We start from the raw sequence: 26,985 nt of genomic DNA, 5'->3' as shown, positions 1-26,985 counted from the left end.
TAGTGGGTATTTTAATGCCTTCAACTCTGCTTTTCATCCTTCTTTTATTGTTATTGTGGGCAGTGTTGTTTTAAGTCAGCTACCAAGATTGCTTCAGATATTTTAATAGAATAACAGAGTTGGAAGGGACCTTGGAGGCCCTCCAGTCCAATCCCCTGCTCAAGCCGGAAACCTTATACCTGTGATGGCGAACCTATGGTACGCGTGGTGGAAGTGACACACAGAGCCATCTCTCCAGGCACACCAGCCATCGTCCTAGTTCAGCTCCACCACACATGCGTGTACACCTCCCACCGGCCAGCTAGTCTTTGGATCTCTGCTGTGCATGCACAGGGGGCAAGACATGTGCAGGGGGGGTCACGCCGGCATGCGCAAGGGGCAGGGTGTGTGCAGGAGGGGTCGTGTGCACATGCGTGGGGGGACAGACGCAGGTACATGCATTGCATTTTGGGAGTTCTTGCACGTGGGCACGCTTGTGTGCTTTGGACACTCCAACCGGAAAAGGTTAGCCATCACTGCCCTATACCGTTTCAGACAAATGGTTGTCCAAACTCTTCTTAAAGACTTGCAGTGTTGGAGCATTCACAACTTCTGGAGGCAAGCTGTTCCACTGATTAATTGTTCTACCTGTCAGGAAATTTCTCCTCAGTTCTAGGTTGCTTCTCTCCTTGATTAGTTTCCGCCCATTGCTTCTTGTTCTACCCTCAGGTGCTTTGGAGAATAGTTTGACTCCCTCTTCTTTGTGGCAACCCCTGAGATATTGGAAGACTGCTATCATGTGTTTCCCTTAGTCCTTCTTTTCCTTGAACAAGACATACCAAATTCCTACAACTGTTCCTCATATGTTTTAACATTCAATCTCCTAATATCATTGGAGTCTATGAATTCCAACCAGCATGACCAACGGTCAAGAATGATGGGTACCTGTGTCTAAAAGAAGACCAATACCAAGTCACTCTGCAGAGATTCCCCATCTCTTCACATCCTCTGTCTTTGCCCCATCCTACTGATTATTCTTTTGCGTAAAAAAACCATGAAAGGCTGACAGCCAAATGGAAGAATGCTAAGATAGAGAAAATAAATTTCTCTTAGGTAATTTTTAAAGCCTATTAAAACCTCTACTTCTAAAAAAAAGTCAATAAGAAAAAACAGCATCCTCAAATAGGAATGCATCAGGATGGAGGAAGCAATATGAATAAGTGTAAGCATTTTGCCATTAACCTCCACAAAGAAAGCAAAAGGAAACTCTACAGATGGCGAAGAAAAGTGAAGTTTGGTCTTTAACAGCAATATTAATATTTTGCAAGTTAAAAGGGGGTTTCATGTGACATTCAATTTCCGTTCTATCGCCAGACACATTTTTTTTTCTTCTTATTCCACCCAGCAATGCTCTAGACAAAATCTCTTGGCAAGGCGGCTTGTGCTTAAAGCCATTTTTCATTAGCTAGTAAAAAGGGAATATCCAGAGATTGTGAGCTGTTAGTTATGTCTGATTGGGAATGATTATGACAGAACATTACTTAGATATTTCCATACATCATAGTGCTCTCTTGGACACACACTGTATAAACGCTATTCCAACTAAAGCTTAGACTACAAGACTCTTATTATTGCTGGATATATATTTTTTAAAATCTCAAGAAAGTAGTCATGATGTTCTTTGAATAAAAGGCAGGGGTGTCAAACTCTATTTCATTGAGGGCCACATCAAGGTTCTGTTTGACTTTGAGGAGCCAGAGTGGGCATCGCCAGCTTGACATCACTTGTGTCGGAGGCGTCTGTGGTGGTCTGAGCGCTCTGCCAGTGAAAACGGGCTCCTGACCTCCGTTTTCGGCTGTGACAGCTTCCTACAACCATCTGCCAACAAAAACGGACCACAAACTCTGTTTTCGGCTGCACCGGTGTCCTGCAACCCTCTGCCAGTGAGAAAGGAGCCCTGGAGGGCCGCTTGTTGCCCTCTTGAGCTCTATTTTCAGCTGCGACCGCCTCCTGCAAACTTCTGGCAGCGAAAAGGGAGCTCAGGAGGGTTGCCCTCCCGAGCTCCGCTTTTGCTGGCAGAGACACTGTGGTCCGGTCCTTTGCTGTTTCTAGGGCGGCCCCTTGGGACAGATGTAAGCACCTCATTGGCCACATCTGGCCCCCAGGCCTTGAGTTTGAATAAAGGCTTGCAAGAGGCAAGATTTTATAATGGTTTTTTGCATGTTTCAAAACACACAAATTTTAAGGAGAATAATCTGTCTCTATATGTCCGTCCCTAACCCGTATCTTAACCCTAACTCTAACCCTTTCCCCCAGTTCCAAATGGTCTAAGTAACACCTCCCCCTCCAAACAACTCACAGAATAACTTTGTAGAACTAAGGAACTCAAATTAATGTCATTTTAGACTGTAAGATCCCTGATCAAAGTAGCTACTTCACCACTGGATTAGAGAAAATGAAGTCCTAGATGCGTGATGGCGAACCTATGGCATGTGTGCCACAGGTGGCACGTAGAGCCATTTGTTAGGGCACACCAGGCGTTGCCCTATCAGCTCCAGCCAGTTGACTTCGGCCTTCTTTTTTGGCCGTTTTTCGCCCCCGGAGGCTTCCCTGAAAAACCACCCAATGCGCAAAGGGAAGTTCGGGAACGGACTTCAGCTTTGCACGTTGGGCTGTTTTTTGCACTCCAGAGGTTTCAAGGAAGCCTCCTGAAGCCTCCAGAGGGTGAAAAATAGCCCTACGGAGAACCTGTAAGTTCGGGAATGGTGACTTCCGGTTTGCCCATAGGGCCATTTTTTGGCCTCTGGAGCCTTCAGGGAAGTCTCCTGAAGATGCCAGAGGGCCTCAGGAGACTTCTAGAAAGCCTCTGGAGCCCAGGGAGGGTGAACAAAATGCACCAAAAGAGGTGGGGGCATGGCACTGATCATACATGCATGCTGGCGAGGGGGGGTCGCGCACATAACATTATGGGTGTGGGCAGGCCCGTCTACAACCCCCCCCCCCCTGTGCTCTCCCTGCTTTTGGTATGCGATCCAAAAAAGGTTAGCCATCACTGCCTTAGATTATACTATAGCAAAGCTGGAGCAAAAAAACATACAATTCTGATATTTTGGATTTAGCCTCACAGCAGCCTGAAAATAAATTAAAAAATAAATACAGAAGCTTTTTGGTCTTTCCAACCATTAGATGAGAACAGGCCATTCTTAGCTATTTCAAGAAATGGTTCCTATCCTAAATGTCAACAACATTTTTTTTTTCTAATGGAAACTCCAGGCCTTTAGGCACTTTCCTTATCTTGCTCAGCCGGAAATTCATCTAACTTGGTAAATTGAAGTAGCTTAAGTGTGAAGTATTAAAATATTGACACTGAAATCCGGTTATAAAACCCTATTTCAAAGTACAGAGGCAGACAGAAAAATGGGGAAAAGTTAGTCCTGCGATGCGTTTCCAGATAGCTTCTCCTGTTACTAAAGTCTAATAAAATACAATACAATACAATAATAATACAATAGTAGAGTTGGAAGGGACCTTGGAGGTCTTCTAGTCCAACCCCCTGCCTAGGCAGGAAACCCTATACCGTTTCAGACAAATAGCTATCCAACATCTTCTTAAAGACTTCCAGTGTTGGGGCATTCACAACTTCTGGAGGCAAGCTGTTCCACTGATTAATTGTTCTCACTGTCAGGAAATTTCTCCTCAGTTCTAAGTTGCTTCTCTCCTTGATTAGTTTCCACCCATTGCTTCTTGTTCTATCCTCAGGTGCCTTGGAGAATAGTTTGACTCCCTCTTCTTTGTGGCAACCTCTGAGATATTGGAACACTGCTATCCTGTCTCCCCTAGTCCTTCTTTCTCTTAAGCTAAACATACCCAGTTCCTGCAACCGTTCTTCATATGTTTTAGTCTCCAGTCTCCTGATCATCTGTGTTGCTCTTCTCTGCACTCTTTCTAGAGTCTCCACATCTTTTCTACATCGTGGCGACCAGAACTGAATCACTGCATCCACCTTAATGTGTGCTTCTTTAGTACAGTATTTTAATTATTCTCCCCCCCCCACCCTTTCCTAACAGTTTTCCCTCAGTTAATTAGCCTTTTCCCCTCTTTCCTAATGGTTTTCCCTCATTTCCCATTTGGGATCAACCAAGTGCTGATCTATTGGGGGCAACAGGAACTGACCAACTAGCTCAGGGGTATCAAACTCAATTTCATCAGGGTTGTGTTTGACCTTGGGAGGGGGGAGGGGGGCAGGGGGGATGTGGCCAGCTCGACATCACTCTTCAAGGCTCTGTTTTCGGCTGCGACCACCTCCTGTAGCCCTTTGCCAGTGAAAATAGAGCTTGGGGAGGCTGGTAGAGGGCTGCAGGAGGCCGTTGTGTTTGTTTGTTTGTTTTATTGGATTTATATGCCGCCCTTCTCCCAAAGGACTCAGGGCAGCGTACAGCATTAAAAAACACATATTACAAAACTTAAAAGAAAATTAGAAACAATCCAAGAAACAAACCGAATTAATATAACACTAACATTTAAAAATTAGATAAAATTAACAGGCCAGGCCGGCTTGCTGGAAAAGCCAAAACTTTTTAGGGCACGTCGGAAGGACCGGAGGTCGGGGATTATGCGAAGCTCCGGGGGCAGCTCATTCCAGAGGGAAGGCGCTCCCACAGAGAAGGCTCTCCCCCTGGGGGTCGCTAGCCGACACTGTCTGGCCGACGGCACCCTGAGGAGGCCAACTCTGTGGGATCGCACTGGACGGTGGTAGGCTAGTGGTGGCAGTAGGTGGTCTCGCAGGTACCCTGGGCCTAAGCCATGGAGCGCTTTAAAGGTCATAATTGTGGCCGAAAATGGAGCCTGTGAGGGCCACATGTGGCCCTCACAAGCTTCATTTTCGCTGGCAGCAGCACTGAGGGCTGTTCCTTCACTGTTTATAGGGTGTTTATAACTGTTTATAAGCACCCCATGGGGCAGATCTGGCCCATGTGCCTTGAGTTTGATACCCCTGATCTAGCTTATCATCGATGCCTAGAGGACTTTTGGGCTGAGAGTGACCAGCCCAGTCATCAAGCCTGCCCACAGTTTCCTGGTTATTACCCAGGTGCCTTTCTTAACCATTAGACCAAACCAGTTCTCATAATATTTTAATTTATAAACCGTCCACCCTGAAGCAAACAATTTGCCGCAGGTCAATCCTGTTAAGATTTAACCGGATGTATCATTTTGACAACACTCCCGGGGCACCAGCATAAATGTGTTTAAAGACTAACTGTGACAGTTATTCATTAGACTGTGGTAGAGTGCATGATTTTCCCTTCAGACGGCCAAAAAGACTAGATGTATTCACCACCTCCATCGACCAACTGAAACTTGACCAAGGGGAAAAAAATCATTTTCTGCATTCTGTTGGATAACAGAGAGGAAAAGGAGTGGAACACTTAGCCTCAGTTCTGCTAATATTCCCCAATTTGGCACATGCCAGGTATAATGGGCTATGTTTCTAGATATCTTCTCTTGCTATTAAAGTGTAATAAATCTGTGATCCAGCAGGCTTCAGAAGCATATTCTCCAATCAATTGGAAAATACTAGTTGGGGAAGATTAATCTATAGCAGGGGTTAAAAAAATTAAGCCACAATGTAATGAGTACAAGGAATTATTTTGAGGAACAGGAGAAAGACGTGCTGCCAAGTCAACAAATCCAAGAAATAAACCTTGAGTATGGGACAGAGAAAACAACTCAGACAAAACCCTCCCTAACACTTGGGAAGATAAAGGGAGGAAGGAGAAAAGCACATTCAAATTTGGAAGTTTCTGCTATGATAATCTTAAAATAAATTATTATTGGTCACTATGATTTTGTTTCCAAGTCTGGTCTATCTTGAAGGGCTGATATACATTTGTTATAGAATGCCCCAATTAAAATGCAAGTGGTACAGCTAGTACAATTATTTGTTTCATTTCTAATTTACTTAGAATTAAATCATCCATTTATCTAACTGTCACACCTACCTCAGTCAGGTCCCCTAGGAAAGAAAGACTCTCGACTCCATTTGGGTGAATTGATAGGTTCTTTTACTAAAACCTGCAGTAAAATCATGCCAGTTTCCTACACAGAAAGTTACAAATTTTGCCTCTCATCATAGCCCTCTCCCCAGGACCAGTTCATCTTCAGCCAATGAAGAGCCATGTTTTGAGGTGTTTTGAGAATGCTGAGATGTTTGGGGTAGTCTACATTCCAATTTCAGGATGTGTGGTCTTGAGTGCTGGCCACAAACTGCTTCCCTGCTTCCCTGGTCTTTGTCAAGGTGTCATCCCCCTTATCACATCCCCATATATGTTTATTGCCCATTTGTCCTCTCCCCCCCCCCCCCGACCTTTGATGGCAGGATGCCAGAGAGGCGCTAAGCCAAATATGGCAGACCAGACACTAACATCATAATCTCTGTTCAGGTATTTAATAATTTGCTCCTTCTGATCACAAAATATAGCAAATGCTTAATTTAGGACTGCAATTGGGATTAGCACTTATGTTGTTCAGCAACACGGTTGTTAACTGAGATGCCCAATTTGATGACATTTTTGCCACGGTTGTTATGCAAATCACTGCAGTTGTGTGTGACTCATGCAGTCACTAAAGCGAATCCAATTTCTCCCATTGTCTCAGAAGCCAGCTGGTAAAGGTTAAAACTGGCAATCCGTGTGATCCCAGGATGGTGCAACCATCATATGCCAGTTGCCAAGTGCCCATATTTCAATCTTATGACCAGGGCAGCAACTTCAAACAATTACAGATAGTCCTTGATTTACAACCAAAATTTAAGCCCAACATTTCCGTTGTGAAATGAGACATTTTTAAAGTGAGTTTTGCCTCATTTTACGACCTTTCTTGCCTCATTTGCTAAATGAACCACAGCAGTTGATAAGTTGGTAACCCAGCTGTTAAGTGAATCTGGCTTCCCCATTGACTTTGCTTGTCAGAAGGTCACAAAAGGGGAAATCACATGATCTTGGGACACAGCAATGGTCATAAGTATGAACCAGTTGCCAAGCTTCTGAATTTTGATCACATGATCATGGGGAGGCTACAAAGATTGTTCCTGTGAAAAATGGTTGTAAGTCACTTTATCAGTGCCGTTGTAACTCTGAACATTCACTAAATGAAGTGTTGTAAACCTGCACCAAAGAAATGGTTGTAAGTTAAGGACTAATATAGGTTAAGGTACCTATATTACAATGGTTAACAGCTTCTTTAGGTATTTGGGATGGCAGCAAAGTGGCTGTGCTGTACTTCCAGTTTCAAGTTATATCTCTCTCTAATCTAGGGTCTTTGGGCTAAATGTTCTTCATGTTTAAAAAAAGAAAACTAGAGCTATAGTTATAACTAAGTATAACAGGTATAATACAGTAAAAGCAAGAATTCTGAATAAAAATAAGGTTGGTTTCTTAAACGTGAAAAGAATAAAACAAGCAGAATATGCAGACTGTGAAGTACAAAATGATGTATTTAATTGTCATCTGCCAAGTAATTTTTTTAAAAAATATGGTTAGTTCTTGCTGGGATTTTACAAAACTTGAAATAGGGACTTTCTGGGATGTAGAAACAGAAGTAGTATATTACAAGTATATTCTCAGGCAGACTTACCAGGCGTTTCCTTTCCTCTTCTACAGCAATTAGTAATCGGGCAAACTCCTTTAATGACTGAGCTACAAAAAGACACAAAAAACAATCCACATTATTTTTTACGTTATACTACCATGATATTCATCACACCTCTTATACATAACTTCAAGAAGAATCATAATTGCAACCAAATATCCCTGGCTGTAACTTGGTAATGTAGGGCTGTGATGGCGAACTTATGGCATGTGTGCCAGAAATGGCACAGGGAGCTATGTCACCTGGCACATGCGACATCGCCCGTTCCTCTTCCAGGTTTCTAGCACGTGTGCGCTCGTGATGATCAGCTGGCCTTTGTGCATGTGGGCAATGCCAGAAACTGGAAGAGCTTCCATCTTCTGTTTTCATTCGTGAGCTGATCATCGCACGAGCCAGTCACCGGAAGATTAGCTGGTTATCATGCATGCATGTGGCAGAAACCAGAAGTACATTTTCTGGCACGCGCATGCCCCTAGGCAGCCCAAACTTCCGGCTTGTGGCCCTGACAAGCATCCGTGTCCTCACGCGCTCCCTTTTCGGCACTCGGTGCCAAAAAGGCTCGCCATCACTGGTGTAGGGTTTCCTGCTTGAGCAGGGGGTTGGACTAGAAGACCTCCAAGGTCCCTTCCAACTCTGTTATTCTGTTAACTTCAAGACAATGTTCTTTTAGGTTTCATTTCATTTCTATTAAGATACAGAAAAAAAGAGGTTGGGGAAGGCTCATAAATAAACAAAAGAAATAAAGAGTTAAAACACACATGAACATAGACAAACATCACAGATTTAAACAAAGCAATGAAATTTTACATCCATCCAAGACTACATAACTCTCTAAAAGAGAAACAATCCAAAAGGGTTTCCCCCTCTCATTTTCATTTTCTAAAATATATTTATAATTATTAAACCTATGGCATCATTTTAAAGACATTGTAATGTATGACCAAATGCATAAATAAAACCTATCAGGATGCAAAGGCCAAAAAAAAAGATTTTTGAATTCCTATAAACATATTTTACTGACACTACTCCTTTTTCCTTGTAATATGGACACCTATGAATATGCCTGTATACATATGCACATGTTTGATGTCGCTTGTTCTCATCCTTCTGTTTCCGTGTCTTTTAAATCATCGTCTACTTGAAGGACACAAAACCCTGAGTTGTTAAGACCAAATTCCTGAATCAAGTGCTCACAAGTTAAATTTGGGGACCATTATTTCCAGCAATAGTTTAGAATAGTTTAGAAGTAGGAGTACAAAATAGAGAGAGAGTAGAGCAGTTAGTAAAGAATCATCCTATCAGATAGGATCCAGAAAAGCCAATGAAGTCCTAGGCTGCATTCACAGAGGGATAGTATCGAGATCATGTGAGGTGTCAGTATCACTTTATAGTCCACTTATAAAATCACACATGGAATACTGCATCCTGTTATGGTAGCACAATAGAAAAAAGATGTTGAGAAGGTAAAAAGAGTGCAGAGAAGAGCAAGAAAGAAGATTAGAGGACTGGAGGCTAAACAAGGAATGGTTTTGAGAACTGAGTATGTCTAGTCCAACGAAGAGAAGGACTAAGGGTGAGATGATTTAAGTTTTCCAATACTTGAAACATTGTACAAAGAAGAGGGTTGACTTATTCTCCAAAGAAGGACAAGACAAGAAGTAATGGCTGGGAGCTTATCAAAGAGAGATCTAACCTAGAATTAAGGAGAAATTTCCTGTCCATGAGAGCAATTAATCAGTAGAATGGCTTGTCTCCAGAAACTGCTGCATCATTGAGATTTTTAGAAAAGAGACTGGATAGCCATTTATCTGGAACGATACAGGAACTCCTGCTCAAGGAAGGGATTAAAGTAGAAGACCTCCAAGACTCCTTCCAAGTCTTATTTTGTATTCTACTAATTAACAGGAATACAGCATAATAGTCAAGAGAACCCTAACTTCATATTATTTTGCTTTCTTTAAGTTTTTCTTTATACAGATTCTATTACTTGAGCGACAAGCTCTTAGCCAAAGTACGAATTAGATGCATAAAATAAGAATGTTTTAATAAAGACGCCCACTGCAGACAAATTATAGATCTCTCAAGGACTCTTTATTTTCGCTGTCAACACAAACAGATGCAAAATTATGGCCGTGAAGCCATCCCAGATAATTCATGCAGAAACTTATAGAAACTTCAAAATGACAGTCACATTAATTTGTCATGAAGATGATTTAAAAAAAAAAACAATTTGAATTTGCATTTGTATTCAGACAACTGCTTTGGTAAAACAGTTGAATTCTTGTAAACTTCAGTAAAAAAACCATCACTGTGAAATGATTTCAACTATAGTGGCTATTTCATTTTAAGGGTATGATCTGCAGCTGTCATAGAATTTCTACGCCTCCTCCCACCCCATGTTGCTATACTCTTTTGATGGCACAGAATTCCCGTGTTATGTGTCCACCATGAAAACAAACATGTGGCTCTCTTCATGATCACTTTAAGTAGAAACTTTAAAAGGCCAACACGTTCATTAGTCATAAATGAAACCGATGATAAAGTGAAGATCTTCAGCTGAGTGTGTAGTAGCCTCTCAAGGCTCCTGATTACCAGTATACATCCATCACCACATGTGAGAGACTAGAATAGCTGAGAAAGGAGCGGAAGGGAGAGGAGACATAAACAATCAAGGTACGGAGTTTGAATTTATTGGTAGCAAACCAGCCAGGGTGATAAGAAAGCTGGAAGAAGCACTTCAATGAGTCTCTGTCGTAACAGCTGATAAATGAGTTACAGTTTGCAGGATTCTGTATGTAACTCCAGATCAGCATTAACACGAACTTAAAAACTCTGTAGGTTTTGCATCCTTGAATCCTAGATTCACTTTTTAGGCCAGGGTTGTCAAACTCAAGGGGCTTAGATATAGCCTGTGGGGCCGGTCAGGAAACTGCAAAAGACAGGCCTGCGGTACCTCTGCCGGCGGAAAGGAAGCTTGGCCACATGCAGCCCCCCTCCCCGCACCCTGTTTTTGCTGGCAGGGGGCTATCAAAGCAAACTAAAAACAAAACAAAAGGAGAAATGTTTCCCCCTTTGCGTCTGAGCCTGCAAGAAGGGACAGGAAAAAAGAAAGAGAAAGGACAGACAAAGAAAAAGAAGGAAAAATGGGAAGAGAGCAAGGAAGGAAAAATAGGGAAAGAGGGGAAGGAAGAAGAAAGGAGAAGGAAAAGGGAAGGAAAAAGAAGAAGAGGGAGGGAAGGGAGGAAGGAAGATTATAATGAGTGAGGGAGGGTCTCAGGGAAGTCCTGCCTTAGCACTTGGCCACCACAGGTGCCATCACATGAGTACTGTGTCATGTCGACCATGGCCACGCCCCTGGCCACACCTACCATGGCCACATACCCCCACCCCTGCTCCCAGCCCTCCGAGGTCAAACACAACCCTGATGCGGCCCTCAATGAAATCATGTTTAACACCCCTATTCTAGACCCTATTGTGAAAGTTTACTTTGGATATGTAACTTCTATCTTCTACCAGAAACTGGCCACTACACATTTTAGGTGTCTCTAGCTTCCATTCGGAACACACTAAGAAGTCCATTGTTTCTAGTGATACCTATAATATACAAATCATTCAGACTCATCCGATAAGTACACAGGCAATTGATTTAAGGCTGGCATTTCTCAAGATGCAAATATATAGCATTAAACAGATCAAAAGGACTGGAATATTGCTTAGGATTAATGCACAACAGTTCGAAATAAATCGACAGCACAACCCAATGTTATTGCTTGTTACCTACCGTTCCCAATAAAATGATGCAGGCATATAACCTAATAATTTACAGCTCACCCTAGACAGTTCTAAACCTTATTTTCATATCTGTGAATAGCAAGGAAGCTTCTTTATAAAATTACCAAACTTAAAATAGCTGCTAATCAGCATTGGACCAACCAAAACTCAGGAGCACCTTCTGATGCCAACTCTTCAAGCATTAAGATATCAAAATAAAACAAAAATGAATAGGGTGCATGTTAACTCTCCAGGTCACTCTCTAACTGACCTAAAGTTGACCTTGAAAACAGGAACTGTACAAAGTTTTATCATGAAAAAATTAAGTCAGATTTTATTAGAAGTCTTAATATAATTTCTCATGCATTAAAATGGTATAAACCTTCTTATCACAAGACTCGTTTTAATGATTTATTATCCAAGAATGTCTATATAGCACAGGTAACAACTATTCAAATTGTTGTTGTTTCCTCTGAGTAATTTACAGAGTTTCAGATCTTTGTTTTACTATCCAATTACCTGAAAAAAGTTAACTGTGGTCCATAAAACCTTAGATGATTAAATTTAAGATGTCTCATGACCCCTTGTTGTTTTTATCTGAGTAACAACCTTGCATTAACATTTAAATTAAAAAGTAGTCATGGGAATTGATTGATCTGATTGATTAGATACCATCAAGTTGTGTTAACTCTTAATGACCATCCAGATTGATTTTCTTCTAGAAGACCTGTTTCCAATCTCGTTCTTCAATACAGGATGATGTGCGGAATACATTTCTTAAAAGTGTTTTTGTGTGGCTTCAGATGAATGAATCTAAGCGACCTGCAAAAGCTGTGTAACTGTAGTACTTCAAGCAACCTCACAGATGCACCTACTGTATAGCAATAGCACTTAGATTTATATACCGCTTCATAGTGTTTTACAGCAGGGGTCCCCAATCCCAGACTGCAGCCCACTACCAGCCCACTGTGGTTTGCATGGAACGGGGGAGCAGTGCATGCGCATACATGAAGCTCCCCTCATGCAAAAGACAGCCGCTTGCATTCACATGTGAAGCTCCTCTTGCGCAAGCTGCACACACAAATGGAGTTGTACACACTTGCACACACTCACTTGCCACTTGCAGGGAACTATCTCCTCTCCTACCACCAGCAGGCCACCAAACCAAAAAGGTCGGGGACTGCTGCTTTACAGCACTGTGCGGTTTATAAGTCAACATTTTGCACTCAACAATCTGGCTCCTAATTTTACCAAATAATAGAAGGCTGAGTCAACCTTGATCCCATTGGGATGAAACTCCTGAAAGTTATCCTGCAATACGGCATTCTAACCACTATGCCACCACAGTAATTCAATACCATTGTGGAGTGCTGGTTTTGTTTCAGTAAGTGGAATGATTGGTTGTGTGGTTGTATCATGATTGGTAGATTGGTGCTGGCTGTGTGTCCGTTGTTGTTTCATGTTGTAACGGCCTGGGTGGTGGGTGGGGCTCGTTTGTTGACTAGGGCTGGTTTTCAGATGTCTGGTAGGCGGGAGGTATCATCATGTTTATTGACGTTGTGGAGGTGTTTGTCTATTTCGATAGCTTCCATAATTATTCTCTTGTTGAAGTGTTCAGTTTTGGAGATTAATTTGGTTCCTTCAAAATTAATTTAATGTCCTGTAGCTTTAAGGTGCTGGAAAAGGGAGGAAGCTTTTTCTTTTTTTCTTACTGCCTTCTTGTGTTCTGCGATGCGGGCATTTAGTCTCCTGTTCATTTGTCCTATGTATGTTGCAGGGCAGATTTTGCATGGTATTTCATAGACTCCTTGGTTTTCTATATATGGCAGCTACACATTTTCTGCCTTGTCATTCTTAAATGCCCATTTAAAGTACACACAGGTTTAATAAGTCTATATTGAGGATATTAATCTTATTTCGAAGGGCCACTAATTGTACAAGACCAACGTCAGGCTCAGGTGAGAAACTGCTTAGTCAGGGTTTTTTTGTTGTTGTTGCAACCAATGGATCTATAGTAAAAATGTAGACATGACACAGATGCTTTGTTTGATTGTGCAAGATGTTGTCAATCCAAAAAACAGATCCTGCACCTACAGGAATAACGAGGAGGAGGAGGAGGAGATGTACAAGATGGGATATCTAACAAAGAAACATAACTTCTGAGTATATTCCTATCATAACTTGCAGGGGCTGCGGATTTTTGTACACTCCTTAGTTGGACATATTCTACTGCAGTCTTGCAGGTGCCCAGATGTGAAGCCCTGCAGGATTCTGCCTATTATTACTAGCACCTGAATCTGCAACCAGAAACAAATAGGCAATGGGTCATTTTTGCCCTCCCCGTTTCCGGCCTTCCTGAACTTCTGGTAGGCCCGTTTTTCACCCTCCCTAAGCCTCTGTGTGCGTCTTGAACTTACCTGCATCCAAAATGGGCAGCGTGGGGACTTCTGGGAGGGGCAGGGCCAGCCAGGAGTGGGATTTGTGGAGTCCCAGAACTGCACAGAATCATAGATAGAGGTTCTCCCGAATCCCTGCGATCCCCCAGCAGCCCACCCCTGCAACTTCCAGAGTACCACTAGAATTGTGGCATTCCTTAAATACCCAGGCAATTGTATTTTACATGATCTGAAGGTTCCCAGGTGGAAGGGGTTAACATAGCCCAGATGAGTGGCTGTGAAGCTACCAGTGATTGTGAATGACTACTTCGAGATCCTCCCAACTCAGGAATGGCTGTACCTAGTACACTAGCTGTGCAAAAGCTTGCCTAAATCATAGCTCCCACCTATACATTCAGCAAAAGCTGAAAGTCCAGGAGATGTGCCCGATTGCAAATCAGCTTCTTTTGGGAGATCTCCATTTGTCATTGTCTTTGAAAGCCTGGAAAAATCGGTCTCTTCCTGCACAGTACATTGAGCTATAACCTTCTACTCAGGGATATAAGTCTGCTAATGGATTATGGTCCTTCTTCTAAATGGGAAATAACTTATTCTCAGACTAAGATATATTACAAGATTGTTGAAAGGATTTGATGTCTGAGAACACACGCATACAAGCACTACCATATAATGGGAAATGGTATTGGTGTTACTATATTCTAACTATAATTTATATCAGCTACTGTACTGTAAAAAGTATAATGAATTATAATTCAACATATAACAGTTTCTTAAACTATAGGACAATAGGGAACTATTGTTTTCTTTAATTTCCAATGCTTCAAATCCTTTCTTTTGCTTCCTATATTAAGAAAAGGGAGGAAGGCGAGGGCAGGCCTTGATGTCGCAACGACACGACATGCAATCTTGGGGCTCCAGGATTGCTGTCGATATCTCTGTTCCTGGATAGTCCTTTTGGACCTAAACTGTTCTGAAGGAACAGTGATAGAGAAGAGCATGTCCTGCTGATCTCAGGGGCATCGCAAAGCCCCTGATTGATCCAGGAGAAAGCTCTTTTTGCCAGCTACAAGAGAAGCAGCCAAAATGGCTGCAGAAGGTTGGGACAAGCCTCTGAAACAGAAGCAGTACAGGAGTGGTGTTGAAATGGTGTTCCTTTGAAGGAAAGAGAAAGCTTTGATTTGAAAAACTCCACTGAATTTGTTTGACCTAAAAAATCTCAGATGTTTTGGCAGTGTTTATAACCTGGAAAATGGCACAACATGAAGAAGAAAAGGCACTAACTTTGCAAAGAATTCTCTTAGAAATTCAAAAAGTTCTAATAATTACAGAGAGAATTGAAAAGAGACTTGAAATTATAGATCAAAATGCAGAAAGTACAGGGACAGTGATGAAGTTTGAGGACAGAGCTGAAAAAAATAACAGAGACATATGAAAGTGATAAAATTGTTGACACTGACAACAAATTGAGAGTGGAGGGAAATGACAAGTGTGAAATACGGAAAGGAGAAATCGATGAACCGGACCTTTATTTCAGATTTCAGAAAATAGATGAAGAAAGGAGAGAAGATTTGGCAGAAATAATGAGAGTAATCTCGGTAGAAGCACTAATGATAACAAAAGTTAAGCTGATAAATAGAGCAGATAGAGGGGTTTGAATTTTTATAAGACATGCAATGAACAACAAGTTCTTAAGAGAAGTCCACATAAGACTTATCAAGAAAACACTTAGAATACAAACTTTACAAATAGCAAGAGATATTGGACTACACTATCTCTGGAAAGATACAGGATGATGAAATGAAACGTCACAATGAATTTTAGTTAAATGTAGTTAAATTTAGAGTGCTATGTACAACGTAATAATAGCTATAGTCAAAAAATGATTAATAAAGATAACAAAGCATTTATATATACTAGATTGATAATATGAAATTGTATACAATACTGTAAGTGAGGATTATGGAGACAATGTTTCTATATTGAATAGAATATAAGGATGTAATATCATTGGATGATTTCAGGATGATGTAATAAAATGTCATAATATAAATTTACTTTAAATTTAATATGCCTTATGTTGAAAGGATGTAATAATAGCTAGGCTTAATGGATGTTTAATAATTATATCAATTTGTATACAAGTATATTAGATTGATGATACTAATAATGGGAAAAAACATGGAATTGAAAATTACTAGAGAATGTTATTAATGCTAAAATAATAGAATGATGTCACAATAAATTTTAGTTAAATATAGTTAAATTTTGAGTGTTATGTACAAGGTAATACTAGCTATAGTCAAAAAGTGATTAATAATGATAACAAAGCATTTATATATACTAGATTGATAATATGAAATCTTATACAAACTAAGTGAGGATCATGGAGATGATGTTGAAAAGTCTTTTTATAAAAGATAAACAATTCTATATAGAATAGGATATAAAGATGTAATATCATTGGATGATTTCAGGATGATGTAATAAAATGCAATTATAAATTTATTTCAAATTTAATATGCCTTATGTTGAAAGGATGTAATAATAGCTAGGCTTAATGGATGTTTAATAATTATAACAATTTGTATACATGTATATTAGATTGATGATACTAATAATGGGGGAAAAACATGGAATTGAAAATTATTAGAGAATGTTATCAATGCTAAAATGATAGAATGACTTAGAATAAGAGGAAGCATAATAACAATGTATACAAAGATATCTTGATTGTCAATATTTGAATTTTGATAAAATTCAAGTGATGACTATGGAAAGGACACAGAAAGACCTTGTAACCAATCGACACACTGTGTGTAGTTGAAGAGGCTTTTATGTTATATGTGTTGAGTGTTTGTGTTTGTCTGAAAAAAAAAATATTTTAAAAAAAAGAAAAGAAAAGGGAGGCAACAAAGATAACAAATGATCTAAGGCAAAATGTGTACAAATTGAAGATACGGTACCTTGCTGAAAAACTTTAGGCTAACACTAGTTGGCAGCAGAGTTAGATTTTTACCCCTATGTCACTCTACTGCTCTCTGGTGGTCACTCTTTGTTTTTGCAGGAACACGGATGGCAATCTTAAATTGGTATATTTTCTATAATCATCTTTGTTATTAAAATTATTTTAAAAAATACAAATGCAGAATATATTTATGCAAAGAATAATAGTTTTAATTTTTACATTGCATTACGTCAAATTGATCCCTAGTCTGTTTTCCATACAAAAGCTATTTGCAAATTATTTGTAACAGAATATTTACCATTATAATCAGAATAATGTCTTTAAATCAAGATAAAACATAGAAAACAATTGCATTTTTCTTTCTGTTATGTGTTTGGCAGCTTCTTTCGTGAAAGTTAAAACAGTTTTGCAGCTGTTTTCCCTGGAGGTTTTCCAAATCCAGGGAGGAATGAACGATACTGAATTGTCTGAAAAAATAAAATAGTTATGTCCCCTTTTAATTTTGTTATAACTTATAATAAACTATTTATTATAACCCCTTTGCCTTCTATAGAAGAAAGTAATGTGATTTTAATTTGTTAGTATTTATAGTTGCTTAATGTTTTTGTCCAAAATAAGGATTCTATTAACTATCAATGTTATTCTATGCTCTACTCCAGCACTTGGATGATACATAAAATATAACGCAAGAATTGTTCACTTAAAATGTTTGATGGAAATTCATACATATAGGACTGTGTTTACAAAAAAGCAGATGTTATTTTTATTTGAAGCACTTTTCAGATGTGCTTCCTAAATAGTTCTTTAAATAAATCCAAAATGATAGATGGCATTTTAGGAGGAACCCATTTCATCAGGAATTTATCAGTGTAATTATTCTTCCAGGGCTTCTTCATATCGGGGGGGGGGGGGGGGGGGGAGGGGAGGGGCATCATACATTAAAATCACTCTACTACTTAACTGAAAAGATTATAACTTATTGTTATTTTCTACCCATCTGGATTATGTTTAAACTCCTAAATTCAATGTGTTTGAAACAATTTGCAGTATTAAGGATAAAATACCATAAACAACTATATAAGTGCAGGATATGCAAATACTTCATCTCCTTAATTCTTACCAATGTTAAAATTTTATTTGCTTATTAGGGATTTATTATAGAAACTCTTAAGATACATTTTATTTTTTATGCTGATATTTATCACTTGCTTTGCAGATTTAATCGGCTGGGGAGAGACTCTCTCTCTCTCTCTCTCTCTCTCTCTCTCTCTCTCTCTCTCTCTCTCTCTCTCTCTCTCTTTGTGTGTGTGTGTGTAAACTCCCTTTTTATAAAAAAAAAATCTTCAAAAGGGGAAAAAACAAATCCAGGAAACTACAACCAGCCTGACATCAATACCTGGGAGGATCCTGGAGAAGATAATCAAGCAACAGATCTGCAAACATCTATAAGCAAGCAAAGTTATATTGTAACCAGAAGCCAACATGGATTTGTCAAAACCAGATTATGCCAAACAAATCTTATTTCACTCTTTGACAAAGTGACTAAATTAGTGGATCAGCGAAATGCTGTGGATTTCAGTAAGGCATTTGACACAACAGACCACAATCTACTTCTTGGTAAACTAGAAAAATATGGGATAGACAGAATCAGCACTTGGTGGATTCATAACTGACTGACAAACCACACTCACTCAATGTGTAGTCCTTAACGAAACTTCTTCAAGCTCCCAAGGCTTCAGGGACGGTCCCTGAAGCCTCCGGGGGGGCGGGGGAGGCTCTTTTCGCCCTCCCCAGGCTCCTATAAAGCCTCTGGAGCCTGGGGAAGGCGAAAAATAGCTTTTAAAAAGGTGAACTCAGCTGGCCAGCGCACGCATGAGCGCTGGCCAGCTGACAAGGCAGCGCCTTGCGTGCCTTGACAAATGGCTCTGCGTGCCACTTGTGGCACGCGTGCCATAGGTTCGCCATCACTGTCCTATTCTATTTTAGGAAGGACAGAAGCAAAGCGGTTGTGTTAAATCAATGGCAAGAAATAAAGATTGAGTTAACAGTAGCAAATGTTCTTTATTGAGCGGGGAATGAGGTAAAGCATGTGGCTTTTACTGCCAATGGTTAAAAACAATGAACAACATATGTAAGAACAAACTGCTTAAGTTCCCATTACAGAAGGGGATTCTCATTCCTTTGAGTATTAATTATCACTGCTGAAAGAAATTGGTCAGGGTTCCTTAAATAACTTTCACCCGCTGCCTATTTTATCATTAGTTCTATGGTTGACCATTGCGTGGTATTGCGCTACTATTATAGGCAAGGTTCTCCCTTCCCTAACACTCTTAAGCAGAGGTAGCAACTCATATGTAAACTTTGTAGAAAACAATGCAAAAGCAACTGTCAAAAACATGAGGTGCAAAGGGAAAAAAACAAATGAAGATTGCTGTTTTTTTAAAACAGCAAAAACGTCAGAAAAAGACATTCGAACAAAAATCTCTAATATTATGAAAAGTACTAGCAGTTTACCACTACTAAGCCATACTACACTAATATGCTGATTATGAAAACCATTACTATTGAAATATAAGCTACAATGTATAAGTAAAAGTAAAAGATAAAAGTCATGTCTGACTCTAGGGCAATGTTTCTCAACCTTGGCAACTTGAAGTCCTGTGGACTTCAACTCCCAGAATTCCCCAGCCAGCTGGCTGGGGAATTCTGGGAGTTGAAGTCCACAGGACTTCAAGTTGCCAAGGTTGAGAAACACTGCTCTAGGGCATGGTGCTCATCTCTGTTTCTTGGCTGAGGGAGCCAGCATTGTCCAATGACAATTTCCATGGTCATGTGGCCAGTATAGCTATACACAAAAGGCGCATGGAATACTGTTACATTCCCACCCAAGTAGTACCTATTTATCTACTCGCGTTTGCATGCTTTTGAACTGCTAGGTGAATAGAAGCTGGGGCAAGGAAAGGAAGCTCATCCCATTGTGTGGAGCTCGGGTCTCATATCCTTGCTGTCAGCTGACCACCTCAGCATCTTTCACCTCTGAGCCACCGCGCCCATAATGCAAGTATATAATGTAAAATGCCCTACAACAGGGGTGTCAAACTGAAGGCTCGTGGGCCAGATCCAGCCTGCAGGGTGCTTAGATCTGGCTCGCGGAGCCGCACTGGAAACAGCAAAGGATTGGCCCGCAGTGTCTCTGCCAGTGAAAATGGAGTTCGGGAGTGGCGCGTACCTCCTGGGCTCCGTTTTTGCTGGCAGAGGGCTACAGAAGACCGCTGTGGCCAAAAACGGTTCCCGGATCCCCCCAGCCCCGGCCAGGCCACCACAGGTGCCCCCAACACAAGTGACGTCGAATTGAAGTTTGACACTCCTGTCCTACAATGTACATGTATTTAAGACATAATTTTAAATGATGTTTAAGGGTTTTCTATTAATTTTAATTCAGTTTTAACCATCCTGTCCAACATTTATACTGGCTCTTTGCACAAATACTGAGTTTAGTTTTAACACCTCCAAGTTTCACTTTCACCATAGTTTTATCTCACACTCACCTTAGTTCATCATTGATTTATAAATAAGTGTTATTAACCAGGATGAAATTAATTCCCAAAGAAGAGTACTTCAAGCAATATTTATATCATCTTGAATTCTACTCCTAAGATCTTTTTCTTAAAGATATAAACATCTGACACTTCTTCTACTTTCCATACCAACTGATACCTAACTCAGAATGTAAATATTTAACTTAGAGTGTATGAGTCAAGGAACCAACTCTTGGAAGATGGATTATTATTTTTTATGTACATCTCTGCCAAAAAATGTAATAATGGGTTAGTGAGCCATTATATAAATAGTTCACATTTTAAAATTGAATCATTAAGGGTTTTTTTGGCACAATTTTGCACACAATATTTTTTTGCATGGTTTTTTTTTTTATCTGAGTCACTATCAATCCATCGGAATAGAGCTGGAAGGAACCTTGGAGGTCTTCTAGTCCAGCCCCCTGCTCAAACAGTAGATCCTGTACCATTTCAGACAAGTAGCTGTCCAGTTTCTTCTTAAAAGCCTCCAGACAATTTCTGAAGGCAAAGCTGTTCCACTGGTTAATTGTTCTCATTGTTAGGAAGTTTCTCCTTAATTCCAGGTTGCTTCTATCCTTGATTAGTTTCTGTCCATTGTTTCTTGTCCTGCCCTCTGGTGCTTTGGAAAATAAATTGACTGCTCTTTGTGGCAGCCTCTCAAATACTGGAATACTTCTATCATGTCATCACACACACACACACACACACACACACACACACACACACACACACACCTTTCCCAAGTCCTTCTTTTCTCTAGACTAGCCAAACCCAAATCCTGAAACCTTTCTTCATATGATTTTGTTTCCAGGCCTTTAATCATTTTAGTTGCTCTTCTTTGCACTTCTTCCAAAGTCTCAACATCTTTTTTGTATTGTGCTGACGGAAACTGGATGCAGTATTCCAGGTGCGGCCTTATTAAGGATATCTGAGGCATTAGTCGCAGGTTAGAAGATGGACTTGCAAAAAAAAAAGATATAATTAAGTATGAAAGAATACAATGGGCATAAAGTAAGGATCACCTGCCCTTTGCCTACTAAAATAATATCTCAGGTTTTTTTTTACTACTTTATCAGAGCAATAATTCTTATGATACCTGCTGATGCGCCTCTTTTGAATTGCTTGGCTAAACACAAAGCAGATGGATGTAGACGTTATTTCATTAATTTACTGTGATGCAAGAGATATCTTGCTTTCGTGCTTCTGGAAATACATCATTCCATAAAGTAAAGCAGAATGTAAATAAGTCAAGACAAGGAATATGGATGCAATTGAAATTTAAAATTAAAATGTTATTAACTTTTCCCAGCTGACTGCTTCTAAGAAGATATATATTTACAGATGCAAGCTTTTAGCTATATTAAGCAGTTTCAGTGTATTCATTCTTAACAATGATTCTAAGTGAAACAAACGTTACTGAATATTTTTTAACTCTGTATAAGTATTTTGGGATGCAGTGGCTCAGTGGCTAAGACGCTGAGCTTGTCGATCAGAAGGATCAGCAGTTCGGCAGTTCAAATCCCTAACGCCACGTAACGGAGTGAGCTCCTGTTACTTGTCCCAGCTTCTGCCAACCTAGCAGTTTGAAAGCACGTAAAAAATGCAAGTAGAAAAATAGGAACCAACTTTGGTGGGAAGGTAACAGCGTTCCATGCGCCTTCGGCATTTAGTCATGCTACGGGGAAGTCTTTGGACAATGCCGGCTCTTCGGCTTTGAAATGGAGATGAGCACTGCCCCCTAGAGTCAGGAATGACTAGCACATATGTAAGAGGGGAACCTTTACTTTTACCTTATAAGTATTTCAATAAAGATGAATTTCCAGTAAATGTTGCCATTTGCTACTCACTTTAAATAAAAAAAATGAAGAAAACAAGTTGGTCTAATATAGAAAAAGGCTCAGCTATTTAGATAGCAGGCGTATCATAACTGTTTACCATAATTGTTTTGAAGGAGTCAGCAAAAGTTTCAGAAAAGGGCAGATTTTGTTCAGATCAGGCTAACCCAAGTTTATGTCCAAACTAAGATTTGGATAAACAACTTCGTTCTCTGATTATCTAAAGTGGGAAGAACAAAAAAAATAACTGTTTTACAGTTTGAGGTTTTATTTTAAAGTAGAATGGCTTATAATTTGCAAGAAAGCTAATTAGAGAGAATGAAGCTTCCTAAACACTGAAGAACACGGTGCAGAAGATTTTGATATGCCTCTTTCAAATCTGAAGTGGGAAAACAATCCCTACTTGCAACAATTTGCAATGAAATTTGCAACTTTTATTAAGTCTCTATGTGAAAAAGTATTGTTGCCAAATCTTAGGCAAACAAACATACTGAGTCATTTTTGTAAAGGAAGATAATATCTCTTCTGAATGAAGTAGACAAGGATGGGACCAGAGATAGTCTCACAAAAGATTAAAGAAATCATTAAAGAAATCTTACTAAAATCATTGTAGTTCTTGATGACTTGACTTTGTCCAAGTGCAGGGGAGTCAAACTCAATTTCATTGAGGGCTGCATCAGAGTTATATTTGACCTCGGGGGGGGGGAGGCGTGGCCAGTTAAATATCACTCATGTTGGGGCGCCTGTGGTGGCCTGCACGCTCTGCCAGCGAAAATGGAGCTTGGGAAGGTCGCTTGTGGCCCTCCCGAACTCCTTTTTCGCTGGCAGAGGGTTGCAGAAAGCCGTCGCAGCTGAAAACGGAGCTCGGGAGGACTGTGTGCAGCCCTTCCCAGCTCCGTTTTTGCTGGCAGAGGTACCACGTGTTGGTCCTTCACTGTTTCCAAGATCTAAGCACTCCATGGGCCACCTCTGGACCACGGGCCTTGAGTCTGACACCCCTGTAAAAGTCTTCAGACATGACAATAGCTTTGGATCTAATCTGAATCAGCTTTTAATTTGTACAAAAGTAGAAATTACAAAATGTACAAATGGGTACATTTCCTCTCAAATGACTGCATTCAATATAACATACAGGTAGTCCTTGAGTTGCAACTGTTCATTTAGTGACCGTATGAAGTTACATCGGCACTGGAAAAAAGTGACTTCTGACCTATTTTCACACTTACGGCCGTCGCAGCATCTCCAGATTCATGTGATCCAAATTTAGATGCTTGGCAACCGGCACTGCCTTGAGATTATGTGATCACATAATCACATTTGCAATCTTCCCAGCTGACTTCCTACATGCAAAATCAATGAGGGAAACCAGATTCACTTCATGACTGCATGACTTCACTTACCTGCAGTGATTTGCTTAATAACTGTGGCAAGAAAGGTCATAAAACAGGGCAAAACTCACCTAACAAGTAACAGAATGTACTGTTAGCAACAGAAATTTTAGGCTCAGTTGTGGTCATAATTCAAGGGCTACTTGTATATGGTTTGGCTGAAAAATGATCCAATTCAGTTTTTTTTCAGACAACCCTCTTATCTGCCATCTCTCTGCTTTGACTATTTGGAGATACTGTAGTCAAAATGAACCACAGCAATCCAGGTCTACCTCCTCCAGATGGATCATAAGCTTGCATTGAACACTTTGTCAGAGTTTGTTGCAGAAATCAAATCCAGAAAGCACACGTAGGTAACTGATGCAGCAGGATTCATTAACTTCTCTTTATATATAATATAACACAGGAGACATATATACAATAACAAGACTGGTCCTTCCAATGTGGTAAAGAGGAGAGATCAGTTTCCAGTTTCAGTTCAGAGCTCAAACCAGTTTGCAGTTTTAGCACGAAAGATAAACTAAGACACGCCCAGGCTCCTAGCTGTCTCCAGCAAATACTGTTTCAGTTTCCAAACAGCCCCCATTGGCTGACCTGTTCCATGTCTATTCATTGGCTGACCTTGTTGCCTATTCCAGTCTATGAATATACTCTGGCACACCTTTGTTCCCTCCCACAAATAAGATTCAACTTATGCCACATCTTTCCAAATACCGCACATAAAATGAAAGGAACACATATGGGATGGAGGAGACCTGGCTCTGAATGTAGGATGTGTGAAAAAGATTTGAATGTTCTTTTTGACCATCAGCCAACAATGAAAAGCTGCTACCCCGTTTTCCCGAAAATAAGACCTCCCCAGATAATAAGCCCAATCGGGCTTTTGAGCACATGAGCTAAAATAAGCCCTCCCCCGAAAATAAACCCTTTCCGAAAATATTGCAACACAGCAGCAGCCATGAGGTGACCATGCTCACCATCTCCTGCACCTCAAAAATAATAAAACCTCCCTGAAAATAAGGCCAAGTGCTTGTTTTGGGTGTAAAAAAAAATAAGACCCTGTCTTATTTTTGTGGAAACACGGTATTAAAAAGATAAATGCTAAAACACGATATATTAATAGGAGCATATCGTACAGATCAAAGGAAGTAATTTTTCCACTCTTCTCTGCCCTATTTAAAGACCCACCTCAGGAACCAAAACAAAAAACCACTACATCAAATTCTGGGCAGTTCAAAAACGACAGCGACAAAGTGGAACAAATTAAATGCCAAGATAATACAATCACAATAGCCACCGGAAGAAAGGTAAAAGATCAAAGTCCTCTGCTAAGGTCTAAATGCCTCTTGGAAGACACCTGCACTGAATGGTTTCAAGCCAAATGAACTTCTTGAGAGCATCATCAAGAAGGATTGCCCATCTCTCATGTCTCTTGCAGGGTGACCTCTACGCAAGAAGTCTTCAAGGGGCAGACAAAATCGGGAGAGTCCCACAAGAAGTAGGAATAGAACTACTATATTTTTCGGAGTATAAGACGCACCCTTTTCCCTCAAAAAAGAGGCTGAACATCTGGGTACATCTTATACACTGAATACAGCAATTTTTGGCCTCCCGTAACCCTGCCCCCTTCACCAAAATGGCCATGCAGAGCTTGTAGAAGGCTTTCAGAGTGCTCCTGGGGGCTGGGGAGGGCAGAAATAAGTGAAAAACGGGCCGGTTTTTTGCCCAATTTTGCTCCCCCCCCAGCCCCCAGGAGCACTCTATAAGCCTCCTAAACGTATGCAAAAAATTTTGACAAAAAAATGGGCCCAATTTTGCAAAAAACGCCCCATTTTTTGCTCGTTTTTGCCCCCGCCCCCCAGGAGCACTCTACAAGCCTCCTAAAGGCTATTCATGCCTTTTTTTAAAAAAGAGAAACGGGCCATTTTTGGGAGGTCTGCAGAGTGCAAAAACTTTTTTTTTAAAATTGCCTCTTCAACCCTTGATGCATCTTATACTCCGGTGCGTCTTATATTCTGAAAAATGCGGTAGATAAATGGCAGAAATTATGGGATAGAAACCGTAAACTAACAATGTCAATGGCATATAAGGAAAATCGATACAAAATGTTTTATAGGTAGCATTTACCACCAGTGAGATTAGCATATATGGGGGTGCATGTGTGGAGGGGGTGGGGTGTATGTATGGGGGTGCATGCATGGGGGTGCTCACATTGCATTTTGGGGCTGCGTGCATGCGTGCTTTGGGCACTTGGCACCAAAAAGGTTAGCTATCACTGTTCTAGATCAAAATGGCTATAATCACATGCAGGCACTATCCTATTAATTGGCCATCTTCCATGTGTGCACCTGGATTTCCACCCCCTTTAGACCAAGTGTACAGGTAGTCCTCAATTTATGACAATTGAGCCCAAGATTTCTTTTCCAGAGACATTCGTTAAGTGAGTTTCACCCGATTTTACGACCTTTCTGGCCACAGTTGTTAAGTAAATCACTGCAGTTGACAAATTATTAATCCGCTTGTTAAGCAAATCTGGCTTCCCCGTTGACTTTGCTTGTCAGAAGGTTGCAAAAGGGGATGGCATAACCCTGGGACACGGCAACCGTCATTAGTACATGCCAGTTGCCAAGCGTCTGAATTTTGATCACATTATCATGGGGATGCTGCAAAGGTCGTAACTGTGAAACACAGTCATAAGTCACTTTTTTCCGTGCCGTTGTAACTTTGAATGGTCACGAAATGAACTGTTGTAAGTCGAGGACTACCTGTATTCCCAAATCATCTTGGTAAGCAGCCCCACATACAGCAGATTCAGCAAGTTAAAACACGTGGCAATGAATTTATAAATCACTGTTACATGCTTTCAGTTAAAAAAAAATAGGATCATTTAGATGGCAGCCAAGAGATTAAAGAAGAAACTTGTCGAGTCCCAAAACAACAGCCTTACTGTTGACCAATGGTCTGAATTGAAACAAAGCAACTGCCTACATAAAGCAAGTAAACCAGAGAATTCGCTTCCTTATGTTTTTGTGAAGGTTTTCTTAAGTATTATTTAAAGACAGCAAGGTAATGGTTTTGTTAAACTTGGTGGGAAACTCTCACCCTCTAATTTAAACATCGGATAAGGAGGCTCCTTGTAATACTTTGCTCAGCTTAGGGGCGTGGGAGAGATTCTTAAGGATGGTAACTATACTTTAACAGCCAGGAAGCAGCCTTTAGACAAAACCAAAATTATACTTTAAAAAGAGACTTTTAATGTGCCTACGCATGATTGGTAAGGCTTCTGTCGTTCTCTGTCATCATTGTTCTCCGCGCCTTCCTTCTGTTTTCCCAAACAAGCTCAGAGTAATAACATCCAAGTTTTTCAAATTAAATTTTCAACCTAGGTTTGATGTAGATTAGACAGTGACTTGCCTATGACCAACA

General features: G+C 40.4%; 1 protein-coding gene across 2 annotated transcripts in view; it reads right to left on the bottom strand.

Annotated features, from left to right (window-relative positions):
* Positions 1-26,985, bottom strand: part of ARHGAP42 (Rho GTPase activating protein 42) — a 177,918-nt gene that overhangs the window by 105,752 nt on the left and 45,181 nt on the right. For both annotated transcript variants that reach the window (XM_081951231.1, XM_081951232.1), the window contains exon 3: positions 7,612-7,673. In XM_081951231.1, coding sequence (XP_081807357.1) covers positions 7,612-7,673 — 62 coding nt within the window. The remainder of the gene's footprint in view (positions 1-7,611; positions 7,674-26,985) is intronic.

This window comes from Natrix helvetica (assembly GCF_964273705.1).
Source record: "Natrix helvetica genome assembly, chromosome: 4".
NCBI classification, from domain to species: Eukaryota; Metazoa; Chordata; class Lepidosauria; order Squamata; family Natricidae; genus Natrix; species Natrix helvetica.
This window is presented reverse-complemented; position numbering and strand designations above follow the sequence as displayed.